The 12,857-nt window shown below is 48.0% G+C and overlaps 1 protein-coding gene across 1 annotated transcript; it reads left to right on the forward strand.

The window, feature by feature from the left end:
- The first annotated feature begins 488 nt into the window (after positions 1–488).
- On the forward strand, positions 489–12,737 carry JMJD4 (jumonji domain containing 4). Its single transcript, XM_083865530.1, has 7 exons — positions 489–566; positions 1,541–1,804; positions 2,109–2,274; positions 6,290–6,415; positions 7,542–7,809; positions 9,782–9,928; positions 12,425–12,737. Exons 2-7 carry the CDS (start codon positions 1,546–1,548, stop codon positions 12,725–12,727), a joined length of 1,269 nt encoding a protein of 422 aa, XP_083721656.1. The 5' UTR covers positions 489–566; positions 1,541–1,545; the 3' UTR covers positions 12,728–12,737.
- The last annotated feature ends 120 nt before the right edge of the window (positions 12,738–12,857 follow it).

Consider the following 12,857-nt stretch of genomic DNA (forward strand, 5'->3'; position numbering starts at 1 on the left):
CAGCCCCATCTGAACCCCTCCAGTCCCATTTCCAGCTCCATTTCCAGCCCCATTTCCAGCCTCCCCGGCCCCCTGGTCCTCTCAGAGCCCCCCCGGCCCCATTTCCAGCCCCATTTCCAGCCCCTCTAACCCCATTTCTAGACCCCGGTCCCCTCCGAGTCCCCCCGGCCCCATTTCCAGCTCCATTTTCAGGCCCTCCGGACCCTCCTGTCCCCTCAGAGGCCCCTCTGGCCCAATTTCCAGCCCCTCCAGCCCCATTTCCAGGCCCTCTAACCCCATTTCGAGCCCCCCGGTCCCCTCAGGCCCCCCCGGCCCCTCACGCACCTCCCTCAGTGCGGCACCGATCCCGCTCCGCGCCTGCGCCCTCCGCGCGCTCCTATTGGCTGAGCCCCGCGGCGCTGCGCGTTCCTATTGGCTGATCCCCTTCGCCGCTGCGCTCCCCTTTTCACCACCCCCCCGGCCCTCGCGGGCCCGACGCGGAGGTTCCGGCGGTGCCGCCATAACCCCCCGGTGCCGCCGCCGCCGCCGCCGTTCGCTCCGCGGAGCTGCCCCTGATGGGAGCGGGGGTGAGTGCGGTTCCCTCAGAGTGCTGCCGGTTCCCCCGGGGTGCTGCCGGTCCCTGCGGGTGGCGGGAGTGAGTGTGGGACGGGAGGGAGAGGCGGGGATGGGGATGTGCGACGGGCTGTGGGGTCCGGGTGCTTCCCCCGCAACACACAAACCTGGGACCTCCATGGGGGAATTTCGATATTCCCGTAGAGATCAACGAGGGGGAATTCCCTCCGGGAAATCCTTTAATCCCGGTGTTTTCTTGGAGATCTCTCAGGGAGGAATTCCCTCAGGGGTGTTCTTTAATTCCAATATTCCGTTGGAGATCTCCGAGGGAGGGAACCCTTATGGATGTCCCTTAATTCCAATATTCCCTTGGCACTTCGTGAGGGAGGAATTCCCTCAGGGATATTCCTTAATCCCGATATTCCTTTAGAGATCTGTGAGGGGAGAATTCCCTCATGGAAATCCCTTAATTCTGATATTCCCTTGGCACTTCGTTAGGGAGGAATTCTCTCATGGGTGTTCCTTAATCCCGGTGTTCCCTTGGACATCTCTGAGGGAGGAATTCTCTGATGGAAATCCCTTAATTCTGATATTTCCTTAGAGATCTTTGAGAGAGGAATTCCTTCATAGAAATCCCTGATTCCTCTCAATCTCCCCTTTTATTTTCCACACCTCCATTCCCATTTTAAACAGTTGTTTTTTCCTTATTTTTTGGGACCTATTTCCCCTCAATCTCCCCCTGATTTTCCATAACTCCAACCTCCATTTTAACAGATTTTATTTTTTTCTTTATTTTAGGACTGATTTCCCCCCAATCTCCCCCTGATTTTCTCATTTTAAACAGATTTTTTTTCTTTATTTTAGGACTGATTTCCCCCCAATCTCCCCCTGATTTTCCCATTTTAACCACATTTTTTTTTTAAATAACAACCCAAAACCTTCTCTAAACCCCCTTAACTCAACCCAATAAATTCTTTTCTCTCCCCAGGCTGGATGGACAGAGCCACTTTTGCCTTTTCCACAGAATTTTTCCAGGATTTTGGGAATTCCGCCCTGAATTCCCCTCCCCAGGAAAAGGTGGATTTTATTGCCAAACCCGAGAATTTTGGTTATTGTGATTTTTTCCGGGATTTTCTCCTCCCCAACCGCCCGTGTGTGTTTTCGGCTGAATTCACCCGGGGCTGGGCCAGCAGGGCCTCCTGGGCCACCCCCGATGGAAAACCAAATTTTGAGTTTCTTCTCAAAGAGTTCGGTGAGTCCTGGGATTTTTTTTTCCCTAAATTATTGAATTTTAGGATGGAATTTTAGGGATAAAAGCTTTAAAACCCCTTAAATTCTAAGATTTTTATCCATGGATTTTATTTTTTAATATATGGAATACATAAATATTAAAATAAAACTTTATGGAATTTATAAATATTAAAATAAAACTATATGGAAAAATATAAATATGAGAATAAAACTGGGGAAAGTGAATATATGGAACATATAAGTATTAAAATAGAACCCCAATCCCCTCCTCATTCCTGACGGGAATTTGTGATTTTCTGTTCCAGGCAGTGCCGAGGTTCCAGTGGCTCAGTGTGACCTGCGCCAGTTCAACGCCCACCCCAAGGAGCTGCTGCCGCTGCGGGAATTCCTGGAGTATTGGAGGGAGTTCATGGGGAACGGGCACCGGCACCCCCGGGGAATCCTCTACCTCAAGGACTGGCACTGGAGCAGGTCTGGGGTCACCACAGAGATCTGGGGTGGGGATTGTCCTCCTGGGGGGTCCAGGGAATCCACAGAGATCTGGGGAGGGGATCCAGGGAATCCTCAGAGACACCTCGACCTCAAGGACTGGCACCTGAGCAGGTGGGGAGCCCTCAGAGACACCTCTGCCTCAAGGACTGGCACTGGAGCAGGTCTGGGGTCACCACAGAGATCTGGGGTGGGGATTGTCCTCCTGGGGGTCCAGGGGTGGTGTCCTGGGGGTCCAGGGAATCCTCAGAGACACCTCTACCTCAAGGACTGGCACCTGAGCAGGTGGGGAGCCCTCAGAGACGCCTCTACCTCAAGGACTGGCACTGGAGCAGGTCTGGGGTCACCACAGAGATCTGGGGTGGGGATTGTCCTCCTGGGGGTCCAGGGGTGGTGTCCTGGGGGTCCAGGGAATCCTCAGAGACACCTCTGCCTCAGGGACTGGCACTGGAGCAGGTGGGGACCCCCGGGGACTCCTCTGCCTCAAGGACTGGCACTGGAGCAAGTCTGGGGTCACCACAGAGATCCGGGGTGGGGATTGTCTTCCTGGGGGTCCAGGGATGGGGTCCTGGGGGTCCAGGGGATCCTCAGAAACACCTCTACCTCAAGGACTGGCACTGGAGCAGGTCTGGGGTCACCACACAGATCTGGGGTGGGGATTGTTCTCCTGGGGATCCTCAGGGACACCTCGACCTCAAGGACTGGCACTGGAGCAGGTGGGGAGCATCACAGAGATACGGGGTGGGGAATGGTCTCCTGGGGGTCCAGGGAATCCTCAGAGACACCTCGACCTCAAGGACTGGCACTGGAGCAGGTGGGGGTCACCACACAGATCTGGGGTGGGGATTGTCCTCCTGGGGATCCTCAGAGACACCTCGACCTCAAGGACTGGCACTGCAGCAGGTCTGGGGTCACCACAGAGATCCGGGGTGGGGATTGTCCTGGGGGTCCAGGGATGGTGTCCTGGGGGTCCCGGGAGTTCCTGCACTACTGGGGGGAGTTCATGGGGAACGGGCACCGCCACCCCCAGGGACACCTCGACTTCAAGGACTGGCACTGGAGCAGGTCTGGGGTCACCGCAGAGATCTGGGGTGGGGATTGTCCTCCTGGGGGTCCAGGGGTGGTGTCCTGGGGGTCCCGGGAATCCTGAGAGACACCTCTGCCTCAGGGACTGGCACTGGAGCAGGTCTGGGGTCATCACAGAGATCTGGGGTGGGGATTGTCCTCCTGGGGGTCCTCAGAGACACCTCGACCTCAAGGACTGGCACTGGAGCAGGTCTGGGGTCACCACACAGATCTGGGGTGGGGATTGTCCTCCTGGGGATCCAGGGAATCCTCAGAGACTCCTCTGCCTCAAGGACTGGCACTGGAGCAGGTGGGGAGCATCACAGAGATACGGGGTGGGGAATGGTCTCCTGGGGGTCCAGGGAATCCTCAGAGACACCTCTGCCTCAGGGACTGGCACTGGAGCAGGTCTGGGGTCACCACAGAGATCTGGGGTGGGGATTGTCCTCCTGGGGGTCCAGGGGTGGGGTCCTGGGGGTCCTCCAGGAATGGTCTCCTTCTCCTGAGGGTCCAAGGATGGTGTCCTGGGGATCCTCCAGGAATGTTCTCCTGGGAATCCAGGGAATCCTCAGAGTCTCTTCCAGAGCACCTGAGCAGGTCAGGGCTCATCCCAAACCTCCAGGGATGTTCTCCTGAGGGTCCAGGAATCTTCTACTGAGGGTCCAGGGAATCCTCAGAGCCTAAAAAAGGTTCCCAAGGATCCAGGGAATCCTCAGACCTAAAAGAACTCCAGGGATGTTCTCCTGATAATCCAGGAATATTCTCCTGGGGATCCAGGGAGTCCTCAGAGTCTGGAGAAACTCCAGGAATGTTCTCCTGAGGGTCCAGGAATGCTTTCCTGAGGATCCAGGGAATCCTCGGAGTCTGGGGAAACTCCAGGAATGTTCTCCTGAGGATCCAAGGAATCCTCAGAGTCTAAAATGGCTCTAGGGATGTTCTCCTGAGGATCCAGGGATGTTCTCCTGGGGATCCAGGGATGTTTTCCTGGGGATCCAGGGATGTTCTCCTGAGGATCCAGGGATGTTCTCCTGGGGATCCAGGGATGGTGTCCTGGGGATCCAGGGATGTTCTCCTGGGGATCCAGGAATGTTCTCCTGAGGATCCAGGGATGTTCTCCTGGGGATCCAGGGATGTTCTCCTGAGGATCCAGGGATGTTCTCCTGGGGATCCAGGGATGTTCTCCTGGGGATCCAGGGATGGTGTCCTGGGGATCCAGGAATGTTCTCCTGAGGATCCAGGAATGTTCTCCTGGGGATCCAGGGATGTTCTCCTGAGGATCCAGGGATGGTGTCCTGGGGATCCAGGGATGTTCTCCTGAGGATCCAGGGAATCCTCAGAGTCTGGGGAAACTCCAGATTTGGGATTACAGGACACAGGGAATGACTTCCCACTTCATTTCTTTGGGATATTGGGAAGGAATTCCTGGCTGGGGTGGAATTCCCAAAAAAGCTTTCCCTGAATCTCTGGAAAAGTCCAAGGCCAGTTGGGAGCACCCTGGGATGGTGGGAAGTGTCCTTGGCCATGGAATGGGGCGACCCTTAAGGTCCCTTTTCCCACCCAAACCATTCCATGGAAACTGTTCCATGTTTTCTCCCTGTGGAAAACGGGACTGGGACATCTCCAGTCAAACCTGGGGGACATTTGGGATTATTCCATGGACATGTTGGATTTGGGATCCTTTAATATCCATGGGAATATTCCCACTCCCTTTCCTCAGCTCTGCCTTTGCTTCTCCAGCTGGAAAAGAACTTTGGGAAGGATTGAGGATGGAATTCCCAGAGAAGCTTTCCCTGAATCCCTGGAAATATCCGAGACCAGCTTGGAACAACCTGGGACAGCAAAAAATTGGGATTAACTCCTCCTTCAACTGGAATTCCATCCTGAAAGACCCACTTTGCTCCTCCCCCTGGATCTGGGAATCCCATCCCGTTTTCCAGAGCTGCTTTCCCAGGAGTTTTCCATGTTTTCCTGAGCTGCTTTCCCAGAATTTTCCATGTTTTCCAGAGCTGCTTTTCCAGGGTTGTTCTGTGTTTTCCTGAGCTCCTTTCCCAGGGCTGTTCCGTGTTTTCCAGGGTTGTTCCATGTTTTCCCGAGCTGTTTTCCCAGGGTTGTTCCCTGTTTTCCAGAGCTGCTTTCCCAGGAGTTTTCCATGTTTTCCAGAGCTGCTTTCCCAGGGGTTTTCCGTGTTGTCCTGAGCTCCTTTCCCAGGGTTGTTCCGTGTTTTCCAGAGCTGCTTTTCCAGGGTTTTCCAGAGTTGCTTTTCCAGGGTTTTCCAGAGTTGCTTTTCCAGGGTTTTCTGTGTTTTCCTGAGCTGCTTTTCCAGGGTTTTCCAGAGCTGCTTTCCCAGGATTGTTCCGTATTTTCCAGGGCTGTTCCCTGTTTTCCAGAGCTGCTTTCCCAGGGTTGTTCCATGTTTCCCAGAGTTTTCCATGTTTTCCAGAGCTGCTTTTCCAGGGTTGTTCCGTGTTTTCCAGAGCTGCTTTTCCAGGGTTTTCTGTGTTGTCCTGAGCTCCTTTTCCAGGGTTGTTCCCTGTTTTCCTGAGGTGCTTTCCCAGGGTTGTTCCGTGTTTTCCAGGGGTTTTCCATGTTTTCCAGGGTTGCTTTTCCAGGGTTGTTCTGTGTTTTCCCGAGCTGCTTTCCCAGGGTTGTTCTGTGTTTCCCAGGGTTGTTCTGTGTTTTCCAGAGCTGTTCCCTGTTTTCTCGAGCTGCTTTCCCAGGGTTGTTCCGTGTTTCCCAGGGTTGTTCTGTGTTTTCCAGAGCTGTTCCCTGTTTTCTCGAGCTGCTTTCCCAGGGTTGTTCCGTGTTTTCTCGAGCTGCTTTCCCAGGGTTGTTCCGTGTTTCCCAGGGTTGTTCCATGTTTTCCCGAGCTGTTTCCCAGGGTTGTTCCATGTTTTCCCGAGCTGTTTTCCAGGGGTTGTTCCATGTTTTGCAGGGCGTTCCCGGGGCGGGCCGGGTACAGCACCCCGGTGTATTTCTCCTCGGATTGGCTGAACGAGTTCTGGGACGCGGCGGGCGGGGACGATTTCCGCTTCGTCTACATGGGCCCCAAGGGATCCTGGTGAGCTGGGAACGCCGAATGTGTGTCCCTTCTCCAGATTTTATTGACTGAAACTCCACAACCCAACCCAAATCCCACATGGAATTTTGGGATTGGTGTGGATACAGTGGCTTTTTTACAAGATAAAATCCCATAATCCAACCAAAATTCTTCATGGAATTTTGGGATCAGTGTCCATACCATGGACTTTTATTAATCAAAACTCCATAATCCAACTGAAATTCCATGTGGAATTTTGGGATTAGTATGGATGGATACAGTGGCCTTTTAATAGCCAAAAGTCCATAACCCAGCCAGAATCCCTCATGGAATTTTGGGATCAGCATCCGTACAATGACCTTTTATTAACCAAAACTCACTAATCCAACCCAAATCCCTCATGGAATTTTGGGATCCGTATCCAAACAATGGACAAAACTCCATAACCCAACCCAAAATCCCTCACAAAATTCCTGATGGAATTTCAGGAATGGTATTGATAGAGTGGCTTTTTCATAGCCAAAACTCCATGATCCAACCAGAATCCCTCATGGAATTTTGGGATCAGTGTCCATATCATGGACTTTTATTAATGGAAACTCCATAATTCAACCGAAATTCCACGAGGAATTTTGGGATCAGTATCCATATAGAGCCTTTGAATAGCCAATACTCCATAATCCAACTGAAATTCCATAAGGAATTTTGGGACTGGTATGGATACAGGCTTTGTACAAGATAAAATCCCATGATCCAACCAATTTTTCCGTGGAATTTTGGAATCAGTGTCCGTATAATTGACTTTTATTATTCGAAACTCTATAATCCAACTGAAATTCCATGCGGAATTTTGGGATTGGTATGGATGGATACAGTGGCCTTTTAATAGCCAAAATTCCATGAGGAATTTCAGGATCAGCATCCACACAATGACCTTTTAATAACCAAATCTCCCCAATCCAACCCGAATCCCTCATGGAATTTCATGATCAGTACCCCTACCACGACCTTTAAACAACCAAAACTCCCCAACCCGACCCCAAAACCCCTCACGGACTTTCAATACCACCCCTTCCCCTTCCCGCCACCTGGAATTCCCATTGGAATTCTCAAGGATTGACTCATTTCCCCCCGTCCCCGTCCCCAGGACGCCGTTCCACGCCGACGTGTTCCGCTCGTACAGCTGGTCGGCCAACGTCTGCGGCCGCAAGCGCTGGCTGCTCTTCCCCCCGGGGCAGGAGGAGCTGCTCAGGGACCCCCGGGGGAACCTCCCCTTCGACCTGACGGCCCCACAGCTCCGGGATCCCGGGATTTGTCCCCGTTCCCGGCCCATCCCGGCCCCGCTGGAGATCCTGCAGGGGCCCGGCGAGATCGTCTTCGTCCCCAGCGGGTGGCACCACCAGGTCCATAACCTGGTGAGGAAACTCGTCCTTCTTGGGGGATTCTCGTGGGATTTGGGATCCCAAAAGGTTTTGTCGGGATGGAAATTGGGATTTTCCCCTCAGGAAGACGCCATCTCCATCAACCACAGCTGGGTCATTGGCAGCGTTTTGGGAATTGGGACATTTTGGGACTTGGGACATTTTGGGTTGCTCAGGAACGGGATTTTTGGAGCAGCACATTCCATATTATTCTTCCTAATAACTTAATTAGTTATTAATTATTAATTATCCATGTGTTATCCCAAATTTTCCCCTCAGGAAGACGCCATTTCCATCAACCACCGTTGGGTCAACAACAGCTTTTTGGGAATTGGGACATTTTGGGAATTGGGAACATTTTGGGAATTGCTCAGGAATGGGATTTTTGGAGCAGCAAATTCCATATAATCATTCCTAATAGATTAATTAGTTTCTAATCACTAATTGTCCTTGTCCCAAATTTTCCCCTCAGGAGGACACCATTTCCATCAACCACAACTGGGTCAATGGCAGCATTTTGGGAATTGGGACGTTTTGGGAATTGGGGACATTTTGGGAATTGCTCAGGAATGGGATTTTTGGAGCAGCAAATTCCATGTAATCATTCCTAATAGATTAATTAGTTTCTAATCACTAATTGTCCTTGTCCCAAATTTTCCCCTCAGGAGGACACCATTTCCATCAACCACAACTGGGTCAACAGCAGCATTTTGGGAATTGGGACATTTTGGGAATTGGGACATTTTGGGTTGTTCTGGGTCGGGATTTTGGGAACAGCGAATTGTTATTAATTTTCCTAAGGAATTAATTAGTGACTAATCACTAATTATCCATGTGTTATCCCGAATTTCCCCCTCAGGAGGACACCATCTCCATCAACCACAGTTGGGTCATTGGCAGCATTTTGGGAATTGGGACATTTTGGGAATTGGGACATTTGTGGTTGCTCCGGAACGGGACTTTTAGAGCAACACATTCCAAATTATTACTTCTAATAAATTAATTAGTTTCCAATCATTAATTATCCCAAACTCCCCCTCAGGAGGACACCATTTCCATCAACCACAGCTGGTCAACAGCAGCATTTTGGGAATTGGGACATTTTGGGAATTGGGACATTTTGGGAATTGCTCAGGAATGGGAGTTTTGGAGCCGAAAATTCCAAATTATTACTCCTAATAAATCAATTAGTCTCTAATCACTAATTATCCCAGATTTCCCCTCAGGAGGACACCATCTCCATCAACCACAACTGGGTCAACGGCAACATTTTGGGAATTGGGGCATTTTGGGATTTGGGACATTTTGGGAATTGCTCTGGGTCGGGATTTTGGGAACAGCGAATTGTTATTAATGTTCCTAAGGAATTAATTAGTGACTAATCACTAATTATCCATGTGTTATCCCAAATTTTCCCCTCAGGAAGACACCATCTCCATCAACCACAACTGGGTCATTGGCAGCATTTTGGGAATTGGGTCGTTTTGGGAATTGGGACATTTTGGGAATTGCTCTGGGTCGGGATTTTGGGAACAGCGAATTGTTATTAATCTTCCTAAGGAATCAATTAGTGACTAATCATTAATTATCCATCTGGTATCCTGAATTTTCCCCTCAGGTAGACACCATCTCCATCAACCACAGTTGGGTCAATGGCAGCATTTTGGGAATTGGGACATTTTGGGAATTGCTCAGGAATGGGAGTTTTGGAGCCGAAAATTCCAAATTATTACTCCTAATAAATCAATTAGTCTCTAATCACTAATTATCCCAGATTTCCCCTCAGGAGGACACCATCTCCATCAACCACAACTGGGTCAATGGCAACATTTTGGGAATTGGGGCATTTTGGGAATTGCTCTGGGTCGGGATTTTGGGAACAGCGAATTGTTATTAATCTTCCTAAGGAATCAATTAGTGACTAATCATTAATTATCCATGTGTTACCCCCCATTTTCCCCCTCAGGAGGACACCATCTCCATCAACCACAACTGGGTGAACGGCTGTAACGTGTCGGTCGTGTGGAGCTTCCTGCAGGAGGAGCTGGCGGCCGTGCAGAGGGAGCTCAGCCAGTGGAGCCGCCCCGGGGAGGATTGGCCCCTCCAGTGCCAGGTACACCCCAATCCCAGATTCTCCAGGAATCCAAAATTCCGGGATTCTTGGAGCTGAAATTCTCACAGCAAAATTTCTGTGGTTTCTAAAGAGGAGTTGGGGATTGTTTTGTTTTGGTGGGAGATAATTCCCCGTAAAAAGGTTGGGAATGTTGCCAGTAAAAGTTTGGGAATTGTTTCTGTTTGTTGGTTGGAAAGGTGGAAATGTTTAGGATGAGGAGAGTTGGGAATGGTCACCTGGAGAAGGGAAAAATTCCAGGGAGAGATTTGAGAGGCTTTTCCAGAGCCTAAAGAAAGTCCAAAAAAGCTGGAGAGGGATTTGGGATAAGTCGTGGACACAGGGAATTGTTCCCACTTCATTTCTGTGGGATTTTGGGAAGGAATTCCTGGAATTCCCAGAGAAACTGTGGCTGTCCCATCCCTGGGGGTGGGAAAGAACCCAAAAACACCAAACTCCATAATACAACCAAAATTCCATGAGGAAGAGGATGGGAGGGATTCCTTCCAGAATCTTCTGGATGAGACAAATCCCACCTGGATTTGTGGAAACTCCTTGGGTTAATTTCCTTCCAAAAAATGAACATTTGGGGTAATTCCCACAATTAATATTTGGGAAAAACCAACCTGGTGCCTTTGGATCCAGAGGGGTCACAATTAAACAATTGTCCACCAGTTGTCCACCAAAAATCCATCAAAATTTCACTAATTATCCACCGATTATCCAGCAATGATCCAAAATTATCCACCAATTATTCACCAAGTGTCCAACCATTGGCCACCAATAATCCACCAATTATCCACCAATTATCCAATGATTATCCAAAATTATCCATCAATTATCCACCAATTATCCAAAATTATCCACCACTTATCCAATAATTATCCAACAATTATCCAATGAATATCCACCAATTATCCACCAATTATCCACCAATTATCCACCAGTTATCCACCAATTATCCAATGATTATCCACCAATAATCCACCAATTATCCAATGATTATCCACCAATAATCCACCAATTATCCACCAATTATCCAATGATTATCCACCAATAATCCATCAATTATCCAGTGATTATCCACCAATTATCCAACAGTTATCCACCAATTGTCCATCAATTATAAAACAATTATCCAAAATTATCCAACAATTATCCGATGATTATCCACCAATTATCCCCCAGTTATCCACGAATAATCCATCAATAATCCACCAATACTCCACCAATTGTCCACCAATTATCCAAAATTATCCACCAATTATCCAAAATTATCCACCAGTTATCCACCAATTATTCAACGATTATACAGTGATTGTCCAAAGATTATCCAATGATTATCCACCAATTATTTGCTAATTATGCAATTATTCACCATCTATCCACCAATTATCCACCAATAATCCACCAATTATCCGCCAGTTATCCACCAATTATCCAAAATTATCCACCAATTATCCAAAATTATCCAACAATTATCCAAAATTATCCAACAATTATCCAAAATTATCCACCAATTATCTACCAATTATCCACCAATAATCCACCAATTATCCACCAATTATCCACCAATAATCCACCAATTATCCAACAATTATTCAACAATTATTCAACAATTATCTAAAATTATTATTCACCAATTATTTCCTAATTATCCAATTATTCCCCAGTTATCCACCAATTTTCCACCAATAATCCACCAATAATCCAACAATTACCCACCAATTATCCAAAATTATCCACTAATTGTCCACCAATTATCCATCAATTATAAAACAATTATCCAAAATTATCCACCAATTATCCAGCAATAATCCACCAATTATCCCCCAGTTATCCACAAATAATCCATCAATAATCCACCAATACTCCACCAATTGTCCAACGATTATCCAATGATTATCCACCAATTATCCAACAATTTTTCACCAATTATCCAACGATTATCTACCAATTATCCACCAATAATCCACCAATTATCCAATGATTATCCACCAATTATTTGCTAATTATCCAATTATTCACCATCTATCCACCAATTATCCACCAATAATCCACCAATTATCCAAAATTATCCACCAATTATCCACCAATTTTCCACCGATAATCCACCAGTTATCCGAAAATTGTCCAACAATTATCCAAAATTATCACTAATTATCCAAAATTATCCGCCAATTATCCAATATTTATCCAACAATTATTTGCAATTATCCACCATTTGTCCAACAATTATCCAACAATTAACCAACATTTTTCCAACAATTATCCAGGGGTGATCACAATTATCCAATAAAAATAATGAAATAAAAATAATAAAATAAAATAAAATAAAATAAAATAAAATAAATAAAATAAAATAATAAATTATCCATAAAAATAATCACCCACAATTATTTCTGATTCCAGAGAATTCCCGCCTTAATAAAACCCAAAATTTGGGAATTTTTTTCCCCCATCATTCCCATTTAAATCCCATTTTTCCCTGTTTTTTAGCTGATCATGAAATCCTGCACGGGCATCGACTACAAGGAATTCTACAACTTCCTCAAGGTCATCGCGGAGAACCGAATTTCCGTCCTGGAGAAGGGTCTGGAGGAGGAATCCCCGTCGCGGGACGATCCCGGGGCCGCGCTGGGGCCGCTCCACGCGCTCTTCGACCTCCGGAGGGCGGGGAAGGTGCTGGGATCGCTAACGGCCAACGAGGATTTCAGGAAATTGGAGCTGAGCTCCCTCTCTCCTCATCCCGAGGTTCTGCTCCAGCGCCTGCAATCGGCCACAGACACCGCCCTGCTCTGAATTCCCACTTTTCCAAAGGGTTTTCCAAAATTTTTGGAAGGTTCAGACTTGGACAAGAGTTTTGCTCCAATGGGAAGAGGGAAAATGGAAGGAGGGAGAACATTCCCAAAATTCTGAGTGGTTTGGAGGA

The sequence above is a fragment of the Zosterops lateralis genome (assembly GCF_965231275.1).
Source record: "Zosterops lateralis genome assembly, chromosome: 1".
NCBI classification, from domain to species: domain Eukaryota; kingdom Metazoa; phylum Chordata; class Aves; order Passeriformes; family Zosteropidae; genus Zosterops; species Zosterops lateralis.

Bases quoted from the DNA above. Each gene is read 5' to 3' on its own strand.
- JMJD4 (XM_083865530.1), top strand. From the start codon at position 1,546: ATGGACAGAGCCACTTTTGCCTTTTCCACAGAATTTTTCCAGGATTTT. The intron at 2,275-6,289 runs GTCTGGGGTCAC...CATGTTTTGCAG, and splicing joins AAGGACTGGCACTGGAGCAG to GGCGTTCCCGGGGCGGGCCG. The intron at 9,929-12,424 runs GTACACCCCAAT...CCTGTTTTTTAG, and splicing joins ATTGGCCCCTCCAGTGCCAG to CTGATCATGAAATCCTGCAC.